Raw genomic sequence first — 25,131 nt, 5'->3', positions numbered from 1 at the left:
ATGAACAGGAGAGATCATGGGGATTCCTAGCCTTCTTGTGTGTTATTACTAAACCACCTGGGACCTTTATTTTTTATTTAATTGAAAAACCAGTGATGCCTCACATTTAATTTGAAGTCACTGACTCTGGAAAGCTTCGGTCTTCTCCATTATCCCAGACCTCCAGTGAAACCCTACTATGGGCAGCCTTCAGGAGATAGCATGCGGAGCACCTTCATAACTTGAGATATATAGAGAGAAACAAAAATCACAGCCAAGATGGATGGTGTGTTGTTTCTAGGATGTTCCGCAATAAATAACTACAAGCGTAGATATTTGTTGTCTTGTCTCTGGAACTAGAAAGGCCAAACCAAGGCATCGGAAAGACCAAGCCCCAAGTACATCCTGTGGGCTAAAAGGGAGGATCCTTCCTTGCCTCATCTCAGCTGTGAGTGTGTGCTGACGAGTTGAATGTAATGGAGAACAGAAACAGAGTTAGTGTTCAGTTTTCTTCTCCTTGGTGCTAAGATCCAGGTTACCTCCCTGCTTAGACTGCGCTTTAGAGAACAGGGCACGTATGAGGTAGCATCAGAGAGGCCTCCAGGGGCAAGGGAGCATGATGTAATCCTCCTCTAATCTAATGACACCCCAGGATTCATGGAAGGGGTCCAAATACACATTATCCAGTGGCATTTATCCTGAAGGCCCTACATCAACAGATTGCCAGCTACCAGGTATCAAGGGAGACCCACGTTTTATTCTTGCCCTGGGCCCCATAATTTCTAACTCCAGTGCTGACATTTCAGTAAAAACACCCAGAAGGAGTTCACGGTGGCACTAGATTCAACAGAGTAAGGCCTATTAAAGGTATTACCCACCAAAATGATGACTTTTTTTTCCAACGGCTTTTAATGCCAAACATATGTATTAGTCATGGAAATCCAAGTGTTTACCAGATCTTGAGATTTCAATTCAGCCAACCCAGCTGGTGTCTGACACATTCTGAAATTTTTATTCTACTTGATACATCTATTTTTAATCCCTCTGGATGCCTTTTCCTTTTGGCAAAGGGGGAGGAAAGAGAAGATGCCCGCCGCTCCATGACCTTCAGTTCATATTTTGCATAAGTCGAGAAGGCATTAAGAATTAAACTATCACTTTGTATCACAGTTGTCAAATATTTCACTGTTAGGAGATGTGCTCACATATCTGGAAACGTGTTGGTCTCTCGATGTTCAAGGGATGTGTGGAGAACACCTGCTTCCTTCAAGTATCAGTGAGACCATGAGTCAAAGGAGATTAAGGGGACACATGATCAAGATGGCTGGAATCCCATAGAATGAGATGAGTGAGAGGAAACACATCACGTGCCCAGATGGTGGGCTGTGGTTTGATGTCGGGGCTTGACTCAAGCCTGTCCTGTGTGATGGCACCATTGACATTGACCCGGGTTGGGTTGCTCAGAACATGAGAGAAGTTTGGAAATATGTAGTTTATCTGAGAGGCCGTCCAGGAAGTACCAGCAGTGGGGAAGACAGTGGAACTGGAAAAGTACATAGGCCAGTTTGGGGGTGCCGACACCGGTGAACAGGGGCTAACTAACTGAGAGGAAGGGAGGGGTGGGCCATCACCCACCAGTTCCCTTTGGTCATTGCCTTGAAGCTTTTCTTTCTTCTTTCTTTCTTTCTTTCTTCATTCATTCATTCATTCATTCATTCATTTTGGTTTTTTCAAGACAGGGTTTCTCTGTGTAGCTTTGCGCCTTTCCTGGAACTTACTATGTAGAGCAGGCTAGCTAGCCTCGAACTCACAGAGATCCGCCTGCATCTGCCTGCTAGAGTCCTGGGATTAAAGGCATGCGCCACCACCGCCTGGCACCTTGAAGCTATTCTTAATGGGAACTCAATCCTTGCACTTAAAAGTTTGCACAGCGTCAAGGTGGGATATGTTCCCACAGCCCAGTTCCCAGGGTGTACACCAAGATGCCTTGGGAACCACCACAAAGGCACAGAACAGACGGGGGCTGTTTTTTAATATGACAGGAAAGCACAGAGACATCTATTGAATTCATGTGAATTATGAGTTCAGTGTTAAACCTTGTCACAGGCTGAAATTTGAATGTCAACCTCTGTCCTCAAGGGCTTATATGGAAGTCCTAACTCTGTGTATCCTTATGTGTTATGTTTGAAAGTCCTTATGTGTTAGTTTGAAATTCTAAACTTAGTTTGTTAGCTGAAAATTTGAATTTCAACCCCTGTCCTCAAAGACTTATTCAAAAGTCCTAACTCTATGTTTTTCAGGATATGACCCTCCTTGAAAGCAGGCTCTTTATAGAGGTGATTAAGTAAAGGTGAAAAAGTTAAGTATACACTAACACGTTATAACCAGTGTCATTGTAAGAAATATGGACACAGGGGGCCGGAGAGATGGCTCAGAGGTTAAGAGCACTGACTGCTCTTCCAGAGGTCCTGAGTTCAATTCCCAGCAATCACATGGTGACTCACAGCCATCTATAATGAGATCTGGTGCCCTCTTCTGGCATACAGGCATACATGGAGGCAGGATGTTGTATACATAATAAACAAATAAATCTTGAAAAAAAAAAAAAAGAAAGAAAAGAAATGTGGACACAGATATGCAAGGGGAGACCATGAGAAGACACACAGAAAAAAGGCAGCCATATGCAACTGACGAGAGAGTCCTTAGAAGGAACAGAATCTCTGGACACCTTGACCTCAGACCTTAGTGACTTCAAGTGACAAGAAAATTAGTCTCTGATACCTAGTCACCCAGTATGTGATACCTTGCTGTGGCATCCCCGGCTGACTGACACACACAATTTCAACAGTAGATCACAGTCTACTCATATCTTCAAAAACCTTGGTGTAAAGCATGCTGTGACAAAAAGCAAGAGGCACAGAAATTAGTGTGACACAAAGTGAAATTGATGGTGTCTAGTCTAACGTCAGGGTTTGGGAAATTGAGCGGCAAACACCTTGGTAAGAAGCTGTAGCTATTTAAGAATCAAATACAAACATTAGTTTTTAAATAATTTTATGTACTTTGGGGATTTTCAATGTACTTTTCCCCCCAAAAATGGCTACCATATTGTTAAAAAACACAAATACTAATTTGTGTAGATCTACATCCTTAATAAATGGGACTCTCAAAATACTACTTTTGGCTTAGAGGTAATGAAATAAATAAACAAAAAGAAATTAAGATAGCAAAAAGAATTACTAGGAAGCAAAGGATGCCATTTCCCAAGGAAGTGTGGGTTTTAGGTAAATGATACCAAAGATCTCTGCTTAGGAACTGGGAGGTGAGAAGACCGGGTACCAATCATGTTGGCTGCCAACATCAACTTTCTACTGCCCCAGGAACTTTGAGCACCTGGAAACATTCTTTCTGGTGGCCACAGGGTCCGGTCATAACCAACCATCACACCAGCCCAAAGCGGCTGGCTTCAGAGGGTTTAGGAATCGTCTTTTAAAGCCATCGCTGAACCACCAGCTCTGAAGTATGGCATTGCGTTGGCTTGGCCAAGACTTTTTCAGAACTATATCTCAGGGTGCCGCTCCTCCTATCCTGTCTTTCCTTCTGCCTTCAACACGCTCTGTACCTTGCTTTTGTTTCTTCTTCCCTGGCCTGTAGCATGAATCTTAGAGAGTCTTATTAATAAAATCAAACCTGAGCCAGGTATTGGGGTGAACACTGGAAGATCAGAGAGAGAACAAGCCACAGCTATCTCACCTCACCAGTTCCTCAGCTGATCCTGTTTCCTCAGACTGGAAGCCTCTGAGTCCTCATCCAGAATGAATCTCAGCTGAACTGCTGCTCCAAAGCTTGAAACCTTAACTACCTAAAAGTTTCTAGTTCCTGGTCTTCACGCCTTATATACCTTTTTGCTATCTGCCATCACTCCCTGGGATTAAAGGCTCACTTCTTGGGATTAAAGGCGTGTGTCACCATGCCTGGCTGTTTCCAATGTGGCCTTGAACTCACAGAGATCCAGAGGGATCTCTGCCTCTGGAATGCTAGGATTAAAGGCGTGTGCTACCACTGCCTAACCTCTGTTTAATATTGTGGCTGTTCTGTCTCTGACCCCAGATAAGTTTATTAGAGTGCACAATATTTTGGGGAACATAATACCACCACACCGGCCAGTCTCCTCCAGGTTATATCAGCTTGTCTCCACATACGTAACATGATGCCTGAGACCATATAACTTATGAAGCAAAGAGGTTTACTTGGCTTGCAGTTTGGAAGGCTGGAAGTCCAAACAGCACAGTGTTGGCTGTAGGGAAGGCCCACTAACTGCATGACACCATGACAGATGACATCATGGTAGATGACATCATGGTGGAAGAGCCCCAAAGAAGGAGAGGTCAGGTGCAGAGGCAGGAAATTAGAGAAAATAGGGAGAACTGTCATTTTGTAATAACCCCCTCGTAGAACCAACCAGGGTCCCGGGAGAACTGATCAAATCCTTCCTGGGAAAGCAGTCTCAATGACCCAATGACTACCCAGTAGACTCTGCCTCTTAAAGTCCCACTTCTTCTACATCACCACACTGAGGACCAGGCTCCTCAAACAGGAAATGTTGGAAAACATACTTAAAACATACCCAGACAATAGCATACATAGAACCCATTCAGGTATATTCCTTTTTTTTTTTTTTTTTTGGTTTTTCAAGACAGGTTCTTGCTTCGAACTCACAGATCCACCTGCCTCTGCCTCCTAAGTGCTGGGATTAAAGGCATACGCCACCACCGCCCAGCCAGGTATATTCTTAAAAGATCTCAACTGAAATAAACTTTTATATGCTCTCTCTCTGTCTCTCTTTCTCTGTCTCTCGTATGTGTATGTGTGTGCACATGTGCATGTGTGTGTGAGTGAATGTGTGGGTATGTGAGTGGGTGTGCCCGTGTGTGAATACGAGTGTGAGTGTGCATAAATGTGTGTGTGAATGTATGTGTGTGTGAGTGTATGAATGTGATTATATGCCTATGCATGTGTGTGTGAGATTTGTGAGAGTGTGTGTGTGTGTGTGTGTGTGTGTGTATGCTCCCCAACTAAATAGATTCAGAGGTCCTCTAAGATCAGGGAGCGTTTTCCCCTTAAGTAGTTGATTCCCGAATTAACAAGTTGATCTCAGAAGTGGTCTGGTTCATATGGCCATAAAATAAAAATCGCTAACATTTGCCATGTGTTTATTGCATGCCAGCCAGTGGACTGGATGTTTTCTGGACATTATATCATTTTCATGGGGGTACAATTTTCACCACTCTATAAGGAGAAAATTAAGGCTCTAGGAGAAATTATGTGGGTAGTTTTGCACAGCTGGTAATTGTGGGTTGGGATTTAAACACTGGTTTAATTCATGAACCACAGGCCTGAAAAGAAGCCAAACAGCATTTGCTGAACACCTCGAGCACTGGGGAGCTCACCCATTGCTTTAAACAGCATAACCCTTGACCAGAGAAGGGAGATGACGCCAACCATCTGGGACCAGAGCTCTGTACACTGTCCCTTAGCTCTCAATGACAGGAATAAAGCGGATGAACTGTCAGTGCACGTGACTTTCACACATGTGATAGAAACTAAAGCTGGGGAAATGGGAAGAACTTCATTTAGGTCTTATGACCAGTCAACAGCAGAACCGGGATTTGAACACAAGTCTTCTTGTTCCAAAGACTTTCTGATTTCCCAATTCTCGTTTGACTCAAGCAGGTGACAAATGACAAAGAAATGAGTCCTGGTCTCGTTGAGCACATCTTCTGTGCTAGACCCTGCATGTCATGGAGACCGGCCCCTTTGGTTTCAGCCTACTCCAGCCAGACTGTTATCACTGAGGCTGTTCAATGACCAAGCTGAGGACAGAGCCTGACCCATTTTCACGTCACTATCCACAGCATCCAGGTCATAGAATCACCTAAGTGCCCCTCAGCAAATGAGTGAACAAGGAGAACATGATCTCAAGGCTGGAGAGATGGCTCTGTGGTTAAGAGTGTCTACTGGTTTGGTTCCTAAGGTCTACATAGGCAGCTCACAACTTCATGTAACTCCAGCTCCAAGGGAATCCAGCGCCCTCTTCTGGCTTTCTTGAATACTGCACTTAAATGCACACACACACACACCCACACAGAAATGCACAAATAAACACACACACACAAACACACACACACACATATAATCTTCGAAGAAAACATTGTCTGCATTCACAATAGAGGTTTATTCCACCGTGAAGAATGAAATTACTCGGTTTCAAGGAAATGGCTAGAAATGGAAATTTAGTGTTAGGTGAACTAAGGCATACTCAAAAAGACGAGAATTGCATGTTTTCTTGTTTTCTCTTATATGTTGGAATCAAGGGGAAGAAATTGTTGGGAGTGTGGAAGGGGAGGGGGGGAGAGAGGCACAAGAAGAAGCGAATTGATTGAATTACAGTATACACATACGTGGAAATATCCTAGTGGAACTCAGTACACCACACAATTAACACTAGTACACAGTGGTGCTATGCTTGTGTAGATGTCCTCAAGCTGAGCTCAAACCCCTTCCTCCAGATCACGCAGAACTAGTTGACTCCATCTCCCCACCCTCGACCCACAATGCCCTGTAAGCCACCCTTCCTTAGACTCCCGCTCCGGCCAGGCTGCACGTTTCCCGTTCTGCCTTGCTTCCTCATGCCCAGCCCCATCCTCTAAACACGGCTTTGTTTATCTTCAGCCTTCAGAAAACACTCCAGGGTTGCTGAATGCTACCCACGGAGGAAGCGGGCAGACCCAGACTTCCTGTGGAGAGGAAGGCCAGATTCGGCCTTCAGACAATGGAGAGAAGATAAGCAGTATCGGAGGGAGGCCGTTTGCACTCCGTAGAGAGCCATCCTGCTGTGGGAGGGGGCCCGAAGGAGGGAAGATGGAGCCATGGTGAGCTCAGAACCCTCACAGCTCAAGGTATAGGAACAAACCGCGGACGGGAATGAAGCGAAATAAAATACAGCCAAGGAGAAAGCATGCGAATCCAAATATACGGGTTAAATTGCAGCGGGCTGGCGCAGAGCAGGTAATCAATAAGTATCAGTCAGCATTAACATCTGCTCGGCTGTGAGCCCGGAGCATCGAGAACGTGGCCGCTTCCCAGGGTCACTCACAGCGCCTCTCCACCTGGGCTCTCCAGGTGGCGTCTTATTTCTTTCATCCTCAGCCTCCAGTAGGAATCCTGCAGCCCCTGCTTTAAAGACGTGGAAATCCAAAGCTCACAAAGTTATGTCTCTTACCTCCGTGGGTAAAACCTCGGGGTTTAGAATCAAACAGTTCTGGACTGCAATGTCAGCCCGTTCAAGAGCGTTGTGTTGTGAAAGACACAAACAGCACATTGTATATTGTTGGCTCCCAATAAATGGCATACTTGAACGTGTGTGTGTGTGTGTCCATAAATCTGTATCTGTGCATGGGTGTTGAAGGGCGTGTAGGAGTTTTCAGGTAGGAAGGGCAATAGGCCCCTGCGGTTGATAATTGCGGAGGCTCACATCTGAGCGTTTAATACAAAACCCGAGAAGACACTCTTTAGATGAGCAACAGGAGGAAACTGACTTTGAAAGGAAGAAATCTTCGAAGCAAGTGGAGAGAAGGCTGGAGTCCTCGGGCCTGAGCAGAAAAAAAAAAAAAAAAAGTAAAACACCTCCTCCACTCCCTTCCCCCTACAACAGAGTTTGAACAATGTGGCTCCCGGGCCAGCCACCTGCTCAGAGCCCACTCCCAGCAACCAGGAACAGTGCCTGTCCTCACCTCCACCAATCCCAGCCAAGGAGGAAGCGCGGCCTGGAGGCGTCCCGTTGCCAGGTTACCGAGCGAGCGCTACCTGGCAGTTAGGCCCCAAGGTTGAGAGCCCCACGGCGGGCCCGCCTAGCTCCCTGGCCTCCCTGGCCGGGCGAGGGTGGGGCTTTTGTCTGTAGAGTTTTATATTTTTCAGCTCACATTTTATTTTGCTTATAGAAGAGGAAAAAAAAAATATATCCCCTCCTTAAAAACAGGGGAAACTTACAAAGTGACTTGGTGTCAGTTGAGCAGGGCCCGGCTGCTTGCCTGCCCACCTCACCAGACTTCCTCACCAGGGGACACCGGATGATGCTCAGCTTTCCGACTAGTCCTCAGGGAGACCTCCTTGCAGTCCCTGGACTTGGGTCTTGGGGAGCTGGGGGACTCTTCTGGACCTTTTCGCACCAGTGAGGGCCGAAGTCGAGGATTCTGGAAAAGGCAACAAAAACCCTTCACGTGGAGGCACGGGCTATTAAAAAAAAAAAAAAGCCTGAAGTCGTTCCAAGATGACCAAAGTGCCGGCCACCAAAAAGTTACAGAGCGTCCCCAGCAAGAAGGCCCTTTGGCCTTCTGACATCTCGGATCAATCCCAGGTGAGTCGCCCCCCCTCCGCTGAACCGGAGAAAATGGATCAGGTTCGGTCCGCCTGGGAAGGACCATGGCCCAAGGTATAATTAAATTGTCCAGACCTCCCTGTTGTTCTGGACGGTTGGTTTCTCACGGAGAATTGAAAACACGAAGCGGGAGTGCGAGCTGGGCCCATCCCATTAGCCAGTAATTCCAAAATGATGGGCTAAATCGACGGAGACACTGCAGAGCGTCATGGGGAAATGAAGATGAATGTAGCTTGGGAATCCCAGAACTTAGCTCCAGAGATCCGCTGGGCGAGAGAGACAGGCCCCTCCCTCTCACTTTGTGGCTGCCAGGGTGTCACACTTGGGGTTGAAGGTTGGGTTGGCTGTGGGCGCCGCCTGCTGTGCGTCATCAGGCGAGTTTCTCAGCGTCTCTGAGCCTTCCTCGCCTCCGGCCTACTGAGAATGGGGATGTCAACTAGGCCTCAATAAGTACAAAGAGCAAGAGGAGTGAATTACGGTAACTGTCTATTTACCCGTGTGTGTAAGGTAGGTCTGGAACGTGCTATTGTGCCGTTGGCACTGACTCGAGTCAAGGGTTTCTGGGTGCAAACGTCATAATTCGGTAGATGATGTTTGAAGCATGTTTAACTTTGATGACTTACTCCCCACCATCATTAGGCAAGGGGGGAGGGTGCCAATGCCAGCCCACTCGAGTCCACCCGCAGGGATTCAGGAGGGCTCAGAGTCACGCCCCCAGGAAGGATGGCCTATGGCGGAGGAGTCGTAAAACTCTCCAGTACTTTACACATGGTTCAGAATGCTCCAAGGCAGCTTCTTTGGTTTTTTTTTAAAGATTTTTGTTATTTTTCTGTTATGTGTGTGAATGTTTTGCCACTGTGTGCCTGTTACCTGTGTAGGGCACTGGATCCCCTAGAACTGGATGGCGCTAAGGGTGACTGTGAATTGCCATGTACGTACAGGGAGTCGAGCCCTGGTCTCCCACAAGAATAGCAAGTGCTCTTAGCCTCTGAGCCATCTCTCCAGCCCCAAGGCTGCTACGCTTGAAACAGAAATGCATCTTGGCTCACCCCTCCTGGCTCTGCCCACTGGGGATGATACACAACCTTGTGTTTCTCCTGTTATATCTCTAAATACTTCACTGAGTGTGTTTGACCCAGAGCATCCCCCTCTGGAACCAAACTTCCTGGCAGAGCAGGAAGAGAAGGAGAATGATGTGTGAGATGATTGTCGCAGGAACGGGTTCAAAGGACCCACACCGCTGGCCAGCTCCCACGAGTTGTCCTCTGACTATAGGAAGCAGGTCTTAAGAAAATGACCACACAGTCCAAAGAATTTTGGAAAGGTAAATAGCCTTACTTTTTCCAAAGGGTGCCTATCCAAGCAAACAAGCAAACATACCCAGTGGGGGTCCCTTTGAGTTTTTTTTTTTTTTTTTCCTAATGCAGAGGGGTCCGGTATCTCACTCTTGAGTGATGTGAGCGCCACAACACATTCTCATGCTATTGGCTAAGACAGAGCATCCGTTTCCAGGAAGAAGGGAAAGCTGAGCACACATTTTGATTTCAGCAAGTGCTGACCCTGGAGGAATTTGAGTTTCTGATCAGTGGATGCTTTCCAATTTACTTTTTTGATGGAGTTCATCCTATTTAACTCTTTGATAGGAAAGACAGTGCATTTTGTTTGCATTTCCCATATGACCTCCTCATGCATGCCATGGCGCGCACACACACACACACACACACACACACACATACACACAAAATAAATAAATAAAATTGATTGTATGTTTTTAAAGACATCCCTTCACTGCTGTTCCTCTTTCTAAGACATATGACAACCTCAGGGTCTCTCTGGCCATCCTTCAGAAGATCACACCTTTTTTTTTTTTTTTTTTTCTTTTTCGAGACAGGGTTTCTCTGTGTAGTTTTGGTGCCTGTCCTGGATCTCGCTCTGTAGACCAGGCTGGCCTTGAACTCACAGAGATCCGCCTGGCTCTGCCTCCCGAGTGCTGGGATTAAAGGTGTGTGCCACCACCGCCCGGCCAATCACACCTTTCTGAATTTCATTTTAGAGTCACTGGCACGCACTGATTAACCCCACCCAGGCCATGACAAACTACAAGGAAATATGTAGCTATAAAGACAGAGCCTGGGGCCAATTAAACTAACAATAATTTCAGTTGCCACCACGGTGGTGATGACTAACCTGTACTGGGCAGGTGTGAAATTCCCAGAGCCATCTACAGTCTGTCAGGACCTGTAGATGCGAGGAAGTGCCACAGTTCAGAGAGGACAGGGCCCAGGCAAGGGCGGAGCTGGGATTCGAACTGGAATCTCACTCATTCCAAAGTTCAGCCCTCCTCTAGGTCCCGATGCCAACGCAGAGGTTGCCCTGTTCGATGCCAAGCGTGTAAGGGGCACGAAAACAGACAGATGGTTTCTAGGCCTGTTTTGGAGAGGGAGGGGAAAGACACATAGAAAGAGAAAAACAAAATGTCAGGCTAGAGGATGAGTGCAGGAGGGCTAACTCCCCAGGAGGAAGGTGGGGCCATACTGTGTCACATGGCCATAACAAGTCGATTGCGGGCATGGCCACAGGTGACTTCATAGCCTCCGAGGTTAGCCATTTTCCTCCTCACAGAGATAAAGGTTGTGAAATCAGAATTAATGTTACACGGATCGCTTTCCTGGGCAGCCTCTTCATGCGCCTCTGTTCTGCTGGGGTTTTTGTGGGTTGTTTTGTTTTGTTTTTTGTTTCTGCCAACAGAACGAATCTAAGCATGCAAATCCCCTGGTTGAAATTTTTTGTTGAAGAACCCTTCCTGCTCCCTGATCTGTTTAGGGGTTCTGTTTTCCTTTATCCCCCACAGGAAGCTGGGGAGAGTCTAACAGAGTAAGCACGGTAGAGGGAGGGTCGATGTGGGGGGATCGCAGAGAACCCACAGTTTCTGACTTGGAAAAGGCCAGGGGCCTTATCAAACATCCCCTCTCAGTGCCTGGAGTTTCTACCTTGCCGTCTTTAAACCCTAAGATAGGGGAAAAAAAAATGGTCTTAACTTGGCCAGATGCAAAAACTCCCAGAAAAACATTCTGGGAGGAGTCTCCTCCTAACTCAACAGAATGGCACAAATGATGAGTAGATAGATTCTCCAATAAGCCATGTGGGCTTCCACCCCAGCTGTGCCGCCAGCTAGGTCAGGTGACCTTAGGCGGATCACTTGCTCCCCATGCCCTACTCTGCGACTTTGTGAAATACGTGCACCACTTTTAAGTTTGTATTTATCATTATTACTGGGGCTGGGGCACGTGTCCCACAGTACCCACAGTGAGGTCTGAGAAATATCTCCCTCCACCTTTAACATGGGTTCTGGGAGCAGGACTCGGATCACCAGGCTTTCGCAGCAAGACCCTTTACCTGCTGAGCCACCTTGCAGATCCCCATTTCTTTTGAAAAATTAGAGCTACGAAGCTTCTCTTTCATGATGCAGCTTCTGTTTTAGGATGGGTTTGGATCTTTTTTTATTTTTATTTTTGCGCCACTATAAAAGCACGCTGTACCTGTTAATGAGGCGATAGGACATGCCCTGCGCCCAGAGATGTTAAAATGCGGAACATAATGTGCCTCTTACTGCAGATGAAGTTTGTCTAAAAGGCTCCGCCCTGATAACACTGCTTTTAGAAACAGGTGGGCTTGTGGGGGTAAAATTTAGTCAACGCCACTGAATGTCAGCCGCCATGACCATGGTGTTTAATCTCATCAATGACTGGAGGGTTAAGGTCTTATCCCTGGGTACACTGGGACCGGCGGAGCCCCGAGGTCCAGTTCTCTACTGAGAACCGAGCAGGCAGATGATGAGAAAAGGGGATGAGGAGTCAGGCAGGATGCCTCATACTGAACAGCCCTGAGCCTGAACCTTCTTGGTGAGGAGTCTGCAGAGCCCTGGCTCGCCCTGCACTCGGGGTGCTGGGAGTCCAAGAAGGAGAGGCAAGATGTTTTAGAAAGATTCTCTCCTGCTGGCGGAACACCCCCTCCTCTGGCCCCCAGCAGGACAACAAACTTCACTGCTGTTCTCCTCTCCCGGCAGACAGGAGGAGGGACTGTGGCCCGGAGAGGTAAAGGCCAGATGAGTCACTGGGGCTTTGTTGGGAGCAAGCCTGGAGCCAGGCGATCTCCTGACCTCCAATCAAGGATGCCACACCCCCTGCGCTGGATCACTGATTACCCTGAAAAAGTAGTAAATTATCTAATGACCGCTTGTGATTTAATGCTGGGGGCGGGGAAAGGTAGGCGGCCAGACCCCTGTGTGCCAGGCAAGATTTGGCCCAGGAAAACAGTAGGGAGTTTTCTCTCTCCAAGGGAACCTAGGTACAGTGACTGCACAAGACAATTGCAATTCACAGGCTTGCGTTTTTTTTCATGTTCGCTCTTTCCTTCCTTCCTTCCTTCCTTCCTTCCTTCCTTCCTTCCTTCCTTCTTTCCTTCCTTCCTTTCTTTCTTTCTTTCTTTCTCATGGCCTAATGCTCTGAGCTGGTACTCCTCACCATAGTGACCCTTCACTGTGTCTGATTGCGGACGCCCTGACAGCGACTCTCTCCATGATCAATCGGGAGGCAGGAAGGAGCTGGTCCATTACCTCCTGATGTAGGAAGAGTGATGGGCATGCTCTGCACTGGACAGAATGAGGCAGCTCTTTGCCCCTCTGCGAGGAAGCAGCTGTGCATTGTGAGAAAGAGGTAGTGGGAGGAGGGAGGGGACAGAGCACAGGGTCTTCCTCCTGTGACATAAGCGATAGACACCCCCTAGGAGCTAGACAAATCAAAGTTCAAGTTCCCCCTTTGGACCTGCCCAGGGTGAGAATCTGTGAACTGAATTGAATGGCGTTAGGTCCGTGAAGCGGACGTTTTAACGGGTTAAATAAAGTGATGCATGGGAGGTGCTGAGAAAGTACCAGGACCATAGGCTCCTGATCTCTCTCTTCTCTGGCTGGCCTTGAATGCCACCAGCAGTCTGAAGCTACACTCATCAATTCAGAGTCTAGAAGAGCTCACAGTAGGCTGGAGCCCCATCATGAGCAAGGCCAGATCCCAGCCAAGGAGAGACACAGAAAACAGGTCTGGGCCCATTTTAGATTTGCATGGAAGCTAAAACACCTTTCAAGAGTTCACCCTGGTGACAGAAATTCCTGACCCAGTTTGAACCTTAAGATTGTAGAGAAGGGAGCAGCTCCAGGGGGTGGGGGGTGGGGGGGTGACTCAGGCCTGTATTTCCAGCTACTTGGAATCTGCGGCTGGACAGATCATGAATTTGAGACCAGACTCTGTCTCAAAATAATTATTTTAATTAATTAGTTAATTAAAAGTAGGGTGCCCATAAGTGTAGTTCGGGTCCCTTGGATTTAACTCTCAGCCTGGTCCCATCACTCACACTGAAATCCCATGGAGAACCAGAAGTTATTGAGGAAAACACCGTGTATTAATTAGGACCCTTGCAGGCTGCAGACACAAAAAGAAACCAACAATCCAGTGAGGTAAACATAAATTTGTTTCTCTCATGGTAAGAAGTCTGGAGGTGGGCAGTCTCTGTATTGATCCAGTCTCTCTGGAATGCCCCAACCTCTTCTCATGATTACAAAATGGCTGCCCCAACTCCAGGTCTCACAGCCAAGATCCCAATGTGCCCTTTTGCCAAAACAAGCCAAAGGACCCTCCCCAGCTAATGTCCATCAGTGGCTCACTTGCCAGGGTAGTGTTGACATTTTCTGTTTAGTGTAAGAGTGACTGGGAAGGGTTCTCTAACAGACAGCAGGGCAAGAGGCAGATGGTTGTGTTGGAGATGGTGGTGGCGATGGTGTTGGGTTGACAGATCAGCAGTGACCTAGCTAGGCAGGCTATCACACAGCTGTGGGACATGCCATCTTGACTTCCTCCCTACATCTGCATAGTCTTCAAACCTCAGCCACCGCTGCTGATTCCAAACATTGCATGAATCCGGATTGGCTTCAGCAGCAAGAGGAACTTACATCAAACTGAAGGAAGCCAATTAAACCTTTCTTGGGCTGAACAAACCAACATTTCCCCCGGTCAGAAATCTTTCTGACAGCTAAATTCAAAGCCATAATCGCCAGTAATGGGATACCTTCTATCATGAGACAGTGGCATTTTCTGTTCTAAGTTTCCGTTTTCAAACTCTGCTGAGGACACCTTTCGGGGCTCGATTTGGATCTCAAAGATTTCTACCCAAGCTGGAATGTACGCAGTCGATGGCTTGTGTAATAACTTGAAAGTCAGCCGTGTCCGGTGATGTACATCGCCAGGCTGGAGGGGGCCTGAGATTCCTCGGAAGACCGTGGGGCTGGGATGCTTTGGGGGGCAAGTGCAGGGTTGTCAAGGGTTTTATATGCCGTAGCTCAGAGGCAAGAACATGCAGCCTGCCCCCACTGTAGGCTGGAATGTTGTCAGGGTCATCTCCCGAGGTTCCACTGGACACCTTGTTGTATTTTTAAAATGGCGCAAAGGAGTCAAACCATACAACAGGGCCCGGTGGGAGGTTTATTGAGGGGAGAGGAGAGAAGGAGCAGAGAAGGGGGCAGAAACTGGTCTCTGAGGAAGAGAAAGAGAGAGAGAAAGAGAGCCAGGCAGGGAACATAGCAAATGCACGCAGCAGGTGCTCTTAAGTGGCTGCAGCTGAGGATGTATCCTGTCAGGGCGATAAGTATTACGAGAAATCCACGGAGTCTGCTTAAAGGGTGATGGAATTTATTAAGGAGGAAAACTCACTACAGCATGGGAGATTGATCATGGGGTCCTGGAAAAAGCCGAGTTACAGTCCCACACTGTTCTTCTGCCTGGTCCATCTCAGCATCCAAACCCACGAGGGAGAGAAGAGAGACTGCGTACGTGTATCTCAGGTCTTAAGGGTAGCTGAGAGGCTAGGCCCCAGCGGCATGTACTTCAAGGTGATAGGCAGATACAACAGTTTACCTGCTACATCTCTAGGGCTGTGCTTCAGGGTCATAGAACAGATTTCCACTACAGTCAAGACCCTAAGGTCGGGCCAGTACAGATACCTGAATGCTAACATATGTACCTACCCTGTGACAGATGTTAGAAGGACACTAAAATGAGCCAAACCCAGGGTTTTCTCTCAAGGAGCCCACAGTTCTGTTGGAGAGGAGGCTCACCAATGACTATCAATCAAAGGGACTAATAACAAATACCCTCAAAAGGCAAAAAATACATTTGTCCCTCAGTAATCATGAGGGATGCTACCAGGCCCTCTTTGCAGCCCAGACCCACAACTACACATGTCCCTTACGTAAAGTGACAGGTGACAGTATCTGTACAGAAGCTGCACACACCCTCCTGTGCACTCTAATTCGTCTTTACAGAACTTTATGAATACCCAATGCAATGCAAACTCTGGGGGCGTCACTGCCATACTGTATCGTTTAGGGGACAAGTACATTCTCGGTAGAAATGGAAACGTTTGGAATGTTTCTGATACTCCCTGGCTGGTGGAGTGCATGGAAGCAGCAGCCACGGCTACTGAGGGCTGGCTATATAAAGAAGCATGTGACCTGGTTTTTTTTTCCTTTTTTTAATTTTTGAGATTATAATTTCATTACAACATTTCTCCCTTCCCTTTCCTCCCTCCAAAGCCTCCCAGATGGTAACCCCTCCCTGCTCTCCTTCAAATTCATGACCCTCCTTTTTTGCTAACTGTTAGTACATGCATATATGTATAGGGTCAAGGCCCCATGGGCTTCTCTCCATCCAGTTTGGCATGCTCATCGCTGTCCTCCTTGTCTGGCTCACACTTGGGCAGTCACGATGATGAGACTTTACGGGGGTAGCTTCTGATGTGACTAGGAGACACGACCTCACAGCAAACTCCCTGAGCCTCCGGCTCTTACAATCTTTCTGCCGGTCTTCTGTGATGTTCTCTGAGAGCCTTAGGTGTGTTTTGTAGCTGGGTCCACTGGGGCCGGGCTCCACAACTCTGCGTTTGGATGGGTTGTGGTTTTCTGTAATGGTCTTTATCTGTTGCAAAGAGAAGTTTCCTCGATGCAGGCTCAAGACTACACTTCTCTGTGGGTAGAGGGACAGATGTTCATAGATTCTCGTTAGGGATTGTGCTGATTTAGTAAATTAAGAGGCTGTAGATTCTCCTCTACATGATTTCACTAGTACTGGGTAGTTAGCTAGTTTTCTAGTACCAGGTGTGGTCTCCCTTTCCCCCCTCCCCCGGAGCTGAGGACCGAACCCAGGGCCTTGCGCTTGCTAGGCAAGTGCTCTACCACTGAGCTAAATCCCCAACCCCATGGTCTCTCTCTTGTTGAATGGGGTCTTAAGTCTAGTTAGAGAGCTGTTGGTTACACCAAGCTATGTGTACCACCACTGCACCCATGCCATGATACCATGCTGGTCACTGATGTGGTGCAGAGGCATCATAGCTGGGTAGGACTATTGGTTGCCTCCTTCCTTTGGAAGCTTGCATGCTGCCTTCTGGTTACCATAAAAGTTAGTCCTCAGGGAGGAGGCTTTCAGTGACCCAAATCTTGAATGTTGGCTGGATACAGACTTGGGTGACATGAGACACTGGGACCTAATTTCCTAATACATAGGAGTCAAGCCGGGATATCAATTACTGCTATGTTTCTAAGAAACAAATTCCTCCATAGCATCCTGCCTTATGGCTCGATCCTCCCCTTCCTAAGATTTACAGACCCTCCTCTTTCTGGTCTTCCCCGTTCTCCTTCCTCCATAAATGTGTGCATGTTAATACATATATTAATACATACACATTATTATACACACACTCCAAGAAAAGCCAACAAGAAGTTCTGTCCCAAAGGTTGTTGAGTCAGGTGGGATTTTACCCCATGGATCCTCACTGAGGCCTTCCATGACTACAACGGTCTAATGTTCCACTTCTTCCCAAGATCTGAACCTGAGCATGGCGGTCTCTCGAACTCGGCACCATTGACTCTTGGGACCAGTTGGACCAACCTGTGCACTGTAGGCTGCTGAGCAGCAGCTCCCATCCCCTCTCAGTAGATGCCAGTAGCCACCCTCCAGTTATGGCAACCATGAATGTCTAAGTGTTGCCCAGTGTCCTCAGAGTTGCCCCTGGCAACTAGCAGAAGAACTCCCAAACCTTAAGAATCTTCCCGTAGTCCAGTATCCATAGGCTATCCATAGGATTCCCCATCTGAATGATGGACACCATTATGTACCAACTCCGGGTCTCTGAACTCTCCTTGTCCATCACCTCACACGCCAATCACTGGCCCAGAGGAAGTATTCTGTAGACACCGCTGCCTTCTATCCAGTTAGTGCCTAGCAGAACCATCACCTATCGGGACAATTCTGTCAGCCTTTTCCTGCACACTTTACCCTCCATGTGGCCTCCTCCCAGCCTGTTCACCTCAGTGAATGTGCAATACTGTTCTTCCCCCGGTGGAAAGAGTATGAGTGGGCTGTGGAGAGGGCACAGTGGGGAAAGCATTTGCTGTGTAAGCATAAAGATCAGAGTTCTAATTCCCAGGATGTACATGAAGCTGGGACTGTGGAGAACATCTGTAACATCTGCAGCAAGATGGGAGGCAGAGGTGGGAAAAATCCCTGGAAGCTCACGGGCCAGCTGGCCTGAAAACACAGGGATGAACAACAAAGAGACCCTGAGCATACGAAATTGAAAGACAAGGACCAGTTGTCCCCTGACCTCCACACGTGTGCATACCCACACTCACATACACAAATACGAATGTACATACATATAGAAAGACACTCATCTCTCTCACACACACACAATCCAGGATGAGGGCTTATATCTTGAATGGGGTTTAGAAGGTACTATACAAGCCCACCAATTTTACCTCATCTGTGGTTTTGTGATATGCCCTGCCCTCCATCCTCTTCCTCCTCCCAGAACATGTTTCAGTATTAGCTTGATGGCCACCTTTTCGACAAGCCTTCCCTGAGCATCCCTTCCCAAACCAGGTCTCAGGCTCCTGTTTACCAGGAGTTTTCCCGACGTAACACCCTCTCCCTTGGCGAACTCATAGCTTCTCAAAGGCAAGAGGCAGGTTAGCCGTGTCTGTCACTGGAACTCCAGCACCCAGCAGGACCTGCCATGTGGTAGATACACAGTCGAGCTTTGGTTGAAGCAGATCCACTTGCCCAGGACCTGCTTGGTTCAAGTCAGCCACTCATCAGTATTAAAGCCAAGTCAACTCCACTTGGGACAGAAAGAGGAGCCAGAGGTCTCGGTGGAGCCCAGGAAGGGAGCACAGCTCAGAGCCTCTCAACACTGTCCCCAGAAACAGCCAATCCCACCATGGTTCCCCATGTTAGGATGTTCCCAGGGATCCAAATGGTGGCACAGTATCCACAGGCCTTTGCCTGGAATCGGGAGTCCTGGCTCCCGGCTCTCTTGCCACCCATCTGGATGACTCTGGAGGAACCGCGTGACCTCCCTAGTTCCTTCGTCTTCACCCAAGCAGAGTCTCTAACCTGGAATTTTCTGGCCTCTGTGATAGTACCATGATTAGAGAGAAAAATAACGACCTTCTATTTATCCATCACACAACAGGCGGTCTGCGTGTGTGCTTGACACAATGGCTCAGTCCTGTGGAGCAGATGAGATCCTGACCCTCTATGTGCAGAGACAGGAATCTGAACCCTCAGGTAGACCAGATGCATTAGCTACTTTTCCGGTTGCCTCAGTTATGACTATCCAGACAAAAGCAACTCAAGAAAGGAAGGATTTATTTTGTCTCACAGTTACAGGATGTGGAGAAGTTGTAGTGACTGGAACTTTGGGGCGGCTGGTCTCACTGGCTCCCCAGGAAGCAGAGAGTGATACATTCCAGGGCTCACTTCACTTTCCCAGTCCAGGCCCCCAGCCCGGGGACCTGTGCGGCTCACATTCATAGTGTGTCTTCCCACCTCCATCAACCCACTCTAGATAATCCCTCACAGATGTGCCCAGAGGTTTGCCTCCTAGGTGATCTCCATCCTATCACATTGGCAACATTCCTCATCACACAGATAAGCGGTTGATGGAGTTGAGGTTTTAATCCCAAACCAAATCACTTCAGAGAGCCTGTGTTGCTAAGAGGAGCCTGTGGGCTGTGGTGACACCACCAAGCAGGAGGCAAGCCCCTCTCTCGGAGAGGCATCTGTTTGGAGCAAGTTTGTGAGGAGTATATTCAAAAAGTCTGCGACAGAAAAAGGAGAATGCCAGTTTTAGCTTCAGGCAACACGCATGAGAGTCTGACTGTGCCGGTGACCACGGGCAAGGGCATTTGCATTTTCCTGAGATCTTGCTAAAATATGCTGCCGGGCTCCTGGCACTGAGCAGAGCTTTTAAAGATGGGGGAGGAAGCAAGGAAAGAAGCGGTAAGCACGGCTTCAACGCAGCTTCCCAAGCAGAGCCCTTTCCATGCAAGGCATAGACGCCCTTTCTAATTAGAGCCACGTTTCTAAGAAAGGCGTGTTTTGATTCCAGGTCAGTTCACTGCCAAGGCCTGCTGGCTAAAGGAGAGGGGACAATAAGCCCACATAATGAGGACTAGGGTTGTGGGGGAGAGGGGAGCAGATATACTGATCATTTAAACAGCTTAATTGGGTTGAATAATTTAGGTATATCCAGTTAAATGAATTCCCTCTGAATCTAAGCTCTGACCTATAGGATTTTGGGTTGTTTTTTTTTTAAAAAAAAAAAAAATGAAAATCACTCTGCATTGTAAATTTGCTCGTTTTTCCTACTATCTGAAAACTTGGCTTAGAGAAGAGAATGTTCAGAAAACGCCTGTGCGCGGGGAGCAGAACCCCCTGAGAATCTGTTTGGGGGAAACCAAGGACAGCTCCACATGTGCACACACATCCTCAGGCAGCTGTCTGCGCCACTTGACCAGGGACGCACATGTTCCATCCACCTATACCCCAACCTGAGCTGAGCGCTCCACAGAAATGGGTACCCAGGGTACTGGCAGGATTCTCTACAGAAAGAGAACCAGTAGTATGGGTGTATACTCTTAAGGCTGATTGATTGTTTTATTTATGTGTATATGTGCCTGCGTATATTTATGTGCGCTATGTATATGCAGGAGCCTTTAGAGACCAGAAGAGGGCGCTAAATTCCCTGGACACTGGAGTTGCAGGCAGCTGAGGGTACCGGGAACTGAACCCAGGTCCTCTACAAGCCCAGTAAGCGCTCTTAGCAGCTGAGCCATCTCTCAGGGCCCAGGGTAATCACCATAAAAAGGGATTTACTTCGAGCAGCTTGTACGGAACAGGGTCTGGCGAGCCCAGAATAGCTATCTGCACGCTGGAGAAGCAAACACCCAGTTCAGTTCTGTCTACACAGCTGGATGCCTTAACAGTCCCAATCCATCTGTGAAAGTCCAGAAGCTCCCTGCGGGTGGGGTGGGGAGTGCTGCTGATATTCCTTCCATGTTAAAAGGCCAAAGATACTGAGGTGTGATGATAGCCAAGGAAATAAAGGTCCTCACTCAGGAAGAAGCGAAGGCAGGCAGGGAACACTGCTTTTTCCTTGGACCTCCTTTTCTGGGGGGTGGGGCTGGTACTGGAGATGAAACCCAGGGCCTCATTCATGTGAGGTAAACACTACCCTCTCTGTAACCCTGCCCAGGTCTTTACTGTAGCCCAGACCACTCAAAGTACCACACACTGTGAAGAGAGGCATTCCTTCCTCCTCCTCCTCCTCCTCCTCCTCCTCCTCCTCCTCCTCCTCCTCCTCCTCCGTTGTTTCTTTCTGGAAACACTCTCACAGAACACCCAGAGGTATGTCTCCCAGGTGACTTCAGTCAAGACTAACCATCACCAGCCTAAGCTTACTGGACCAGTAACCATGGGCAAGCTACCCCCAGTGCCTCGGTTTCTTTCTCTGTCCCATGTAATCAATAACAGCTCCTGCTTGATTGGGTTGATAGAAGGGCTGGTGACATAACACCCAGCAGTGTCCCTGATGTATAGGAAGTGCTCATTGAGGACAATCATCTCTTTATTGCCATGCAGGAATCAAAGCCAGTGGCCCCAACTATCAACAATTAAAACGTTTAAATGCTGACATTTCCAGAAATGACAGCTCTCCAGCTGATTATATGTATTCAGGGGAGGGGACCCGAAGGGTAGTGCAGCCGCAACGCTTCCTTCCCGAGAGCCCTTGAAGCAAATGCCCAAAAGGCAATTAGCACACCCATGTTCCCTGGCTTATTAGCGGGTCCTGTCGTCTGCTAATCAAGCCGCTCTCCGCTATTTTTAGAGCTTTTAAAGGAGGCATCTCAAGGCTCAGGGGAGGTGCCAGGGAATCTGAGGGAACAGCAACCTGGTTTCCTCATGGCGAGATGGAAGGATGGTGGGGTTGGGGGGCAGTCCGAAGGGTTTGTGGGAGCAGAAATGGGCAGCCTTGATTCTTCCTTATTTAATGTTTTATTAGCATGTGTTAAATCTACATAATAATGGGCTTCATTATGACATATTCATACGTATGCATAATATTATATCCATGTTCATCCATGTTCCCCTCTCTTGTGGAATTCCCTTCATCTTCTCAAATAGCTGCCCCCTCCCCCTGCTTCTACTTTCATACAGTGGTGTGAGTGTGTGCGTGTGCGTGTGCGTGTGCGCGTGTGCGTGTGCGTGTGTGTGTGTGTGTGTGTGCCTGTGCGTGCGTGCGTGCGTGCGTGCGTGCGTGCGTGCGTGTGTGTGTGTGTGTGTGTGTATGGCACTACTTGAGAAGAATTAAGAGGTGTGGCCTTGTTGGAGGAAGTGTGTCACTGGGGGTGGGCTTTGAGGTTTCAAAAGCCCGGGCCAGGCCCCAGTGCCTCTCTCTTCCTGCCGCCTGCTGATCCAGATGGATAACTCTCAGCTCCTTCTCCAGCACCATGCCTGCCTGTGTGCTGCCACACTCCCCTACCATGATAACAGTGGACTAAATCTCTGAAACTGTAAGCCTCAGTTAAATGCTTTCTTGTATAAGGGTTGCTATGGTCGTAGTGTCTCTTCACAGCAACAGAACACTAAGACAGAGGAAGAAATCGACCCTCAAAACCAGGCCTGTCTGCCCCCAAAGGTCCACCTGCCCACATCCACCCCCAGTGGATGCTCATAGCTGCTGGTCCTTTTGGGAGTGGAGGCTTGGCTTCATTTTGCCGAGTTTTTCCAAATTTGGTTTTCGACTTTGTTCAGGCAGCCTGTGTCGTCCTCCTGAGAAGTGACAGACATGTGTAGAGAGAAACTACCCTGTCCACAGAACTCACACCACAGGTGGCCAGACTGTGGCCACTCAAGGCTGACCTCTTCCTTCCCGTCTGGATCTTCATCCGGCCTTTGTGTGCCGGTGAAGGATAACAGCCTCTTCTGGGGCTTAAAGGACCTGAGTTTAATCCACAGTAGGAGTCTGGGTGGGAGAGTGGGGATGCTGGGCTGAGGTCAAGTGCCACCTAAGCAGCCAGCCCAGAGTCAGAGGAAAAAGAAAAAGCTGCTTCTCGGAAAGCGAAAAGCAGTGTTTATTTCCCGAGAGTGTGAGAGCTGTGCCTTCATCAATCTTAAACCAATACTCTCTCTCTCTCTCTCTCTCTCTCTCTCTCTCTCTCTCTCTCTCTCTCTCTCTTCCCCTTCTCCCTCCCCCCTACTCCTCCTTGGTCATTGTAACAGTAAAGGACAATGCGTTAATTATCCCTTTCCTTCTTTTAGTTTAATTAGCTTAATTAATTATTCCAACAATTTTATATGCTTAAAAAGAGGAAAGACAAAAGCCAGGCTGGCCACTTGGACAAAGGGAACAGCCTTCAGACCAACTGCTAAGCAATCCTGCCCCATCTCTCGGATACATGAATGTCTGCCCCGGGGTTGTGGTGGGCATGTGCCTGTAATCACATACCTCAGGTAAATAGATCCTTAGGCAAGATTGATAACAGCGGCCTGGATGATGTTTTAAACCAAATGCAGAAGGTCGAAGGCATCTCAGCAGTGAATGATGACGGGCCCACAAGTCCTGTGGTCCCAGGGAAGAGCTGGCCGGGTTTCTCGGCATTAGTGGCCCTTTGCTGAAGGCTTGCCTTTCTGCTTTCGCAAAGGACAAAAGGGAAGAAGGAAGGCTTCCTTCTGAGCTCCACGTGGAGCACAGGACTTCCCACAGTGTGCCTGCCTGCGGATGGATGGATGAATGGATGGGGTTTTGTTTTGATAAAGAACTTGGTATCAAGTTCCAAGGCATTAAAGGAGCCCAGGCAATGTTATGGTAGATAATTTCATTCTCTACAGCCCAGTTCCCAGCAAAGCATATTACTGACTTTGGGGGTGGGAGATTAGATGCTACAGGCCCAGTGGGTTCAAAGCAGTGTGTGTGTGTGTGTGTGTGTGTGTGTGTGTGTGTGTGTGTGTGTGTATGTATGTATGTATATACTCTTGAGGTTGGGTAGGAGCTCACCCAGGGGCCTCTGAGCTTCTCCTCAAGGTCAGGAAGTTCAAACACACTGGCTCTGTGCTCAGGTAGAGGCAGAATCGAAACCAAGATAAAGAATTCTTTCATGGGTTAACGAGTTACGACAGCAATCTAAACTGATGGGTCCCCCAGTTCTGCCAAGCGCTGACAATGGGGAGTGGGTCACTTCTGTATTTTGCGGTGGCCTAATCCCCGACAGAATCAATTTAAGGGAGATTTCACCCACCACAGTGGGGAAGGCATGGTGGAAAGACAGCAGAGGGTGCCCTCCGAACTGGGTCTGCGTAGCCACCTCTGCCCACCCCCAGTGAAACACTCCCACCAGCCAGGCCCCACTTCTGAAGGCTCCACAGTCCTTAAAGCAGATCTACCAGCACTCAGAACAGGAGCTGAGATGGGGTCGGGGGGACAGTTTGATTCCAACTCTAACAGAGAGCCATAGATCAACCAGGAGTCCTGCCTATGCCATCTCCCAAATGAATAAATCACCTCTCAGCATCTCAGTCTTCTTATCTGCAAAATGGGGCTAAAATTAGTCCCTACTTGGGGTAGCCTTGTTACTGGAGTAGCCTTGTTACTAGGGTAGTCAGGATTCCCTGGTCCCTCTGAGGATCCAGGGTGGGTGTCCAGACTAAGTGTTGGTACTCATGCTCTGAGCTCCTGATTCTTTTGTTGGGTCCAGACACAAGATAGATCAGCAAGTTCTTTTCTTTCATTTTCTTTTTCAAGACAGGGTATCACTATGTAGCCCTGGCTGTTCTGGAGCTCACTATAGAGACCAGACCTTGAATTCATGTAAATCCACCTGCCTCTGCCTCCAGAGTCCAAGGAGTACGCCGCCACACCCAGTGCGAGTTCTCTTGAAGAGGCTCTCCAACTCTCTCACTGTCTCCTCTCTCTCCAACTCTTGGGGCTCTACAGTCCCGGCCCTCGCCACACACTGCCTTCTGTCTGTCATAACCACCAGCAGATGCCCTGGAGTAGACACTGCTGTTAGTGACCATCTTTCTGCAGCCATCTCTTGGATACTCACTGCATTAGTTAGCTGCCTTTTTAGTTAGCTGCCTTTTTACATTGCTGTAACTAAACACCTGACAGAAACGGCTTGGGAGAGGAGGTGTTTGTTTGGTCCGGTGGCTTTTGGGGGGTTTTCTAATCAAGGCAGAGGGCAGGATGGAGCAGCCCTGCCTGAGGCAGTGGGAACGTGAAGGGGAGAAGCTTCACATCGTGGTAGACCAGAAAGAGCAAGAGGACCTTGG

General features: G+C 48.2%; 1 protein-coding gene and 1 long non-coding RNA gene across 5 annotated transcripts in view; one reads left to right on the top strand and one right to left on the bottom strand.

The window, feature by feature from the left end:
• Positions 1–6,998: 6,998 nt before the first annotated feature.
• LOC131897868 (uncharacterized) lies at positions 6,999–10,935 on the bottom strand. Of its 3 annotated transcripts, XR_009375818.1 has the most exons (5): positions 10,604–10,935; positions 8,715–8,833; positions 8,492–8,612; positions 8,029–8,231; positions 6,999–7,631 (listed from the first exon to the last, which is right to left on the bottom strand). It is a non-coding gene; the product is annotated as an uncharacterized LOC131897868 (long non-coding RNA). The 3 variants fall into 3 exon arrangements; XR_009375817.1 differs by lacking the exon at positions 10,604–10,935 and having other exon boundaries at positions 7,773–8,231; positions 8,715–9,188; XR_009375816.1 differs by lacking the exon at positions 10,604–10,935 and having other exon boundaries at positions 8,715–9,035.
• The window catches only part of Ccdc60 (coiled-coil domain containing 60), a 156,585-nt gene continuing 139,287 nt past the window's right edge, over positions 7,834–25,131 (top strand). For both annotated transcript variants that reach the window (XM_059248842.1, XM_059248841.1), the window contains exon 1: positions 7,834–8,395. In XM_059248842.1, coding sequence (XP_059104825.1) covers positions 8,309–8,395 — 87 coding nt within the window. In that variant the 5' untranslated portion in view covers positions 7,834–8,308. The remainder of the gene's footprint in view (positions 8,396–25,131) is intronic.

Source organism: Peromyscus eremicus, chromosome 23 (assembly GCF_949786415.1).
Source record: "Peromyscus eremicus chromosome 23, PerEre_H2_v1, whole genome shotgun sequence".
Lineage (NCBI taxonomy): Eukaryota > Metazoa > Chordata > Mammalia > Rodentia > Cricetidae > Peromyscus > Peromyscus eremicus.
Note: the sequence above shows the minus strand (reverse complement) of the source record. Positions and strands in the feature narration are given on the sequence as shown.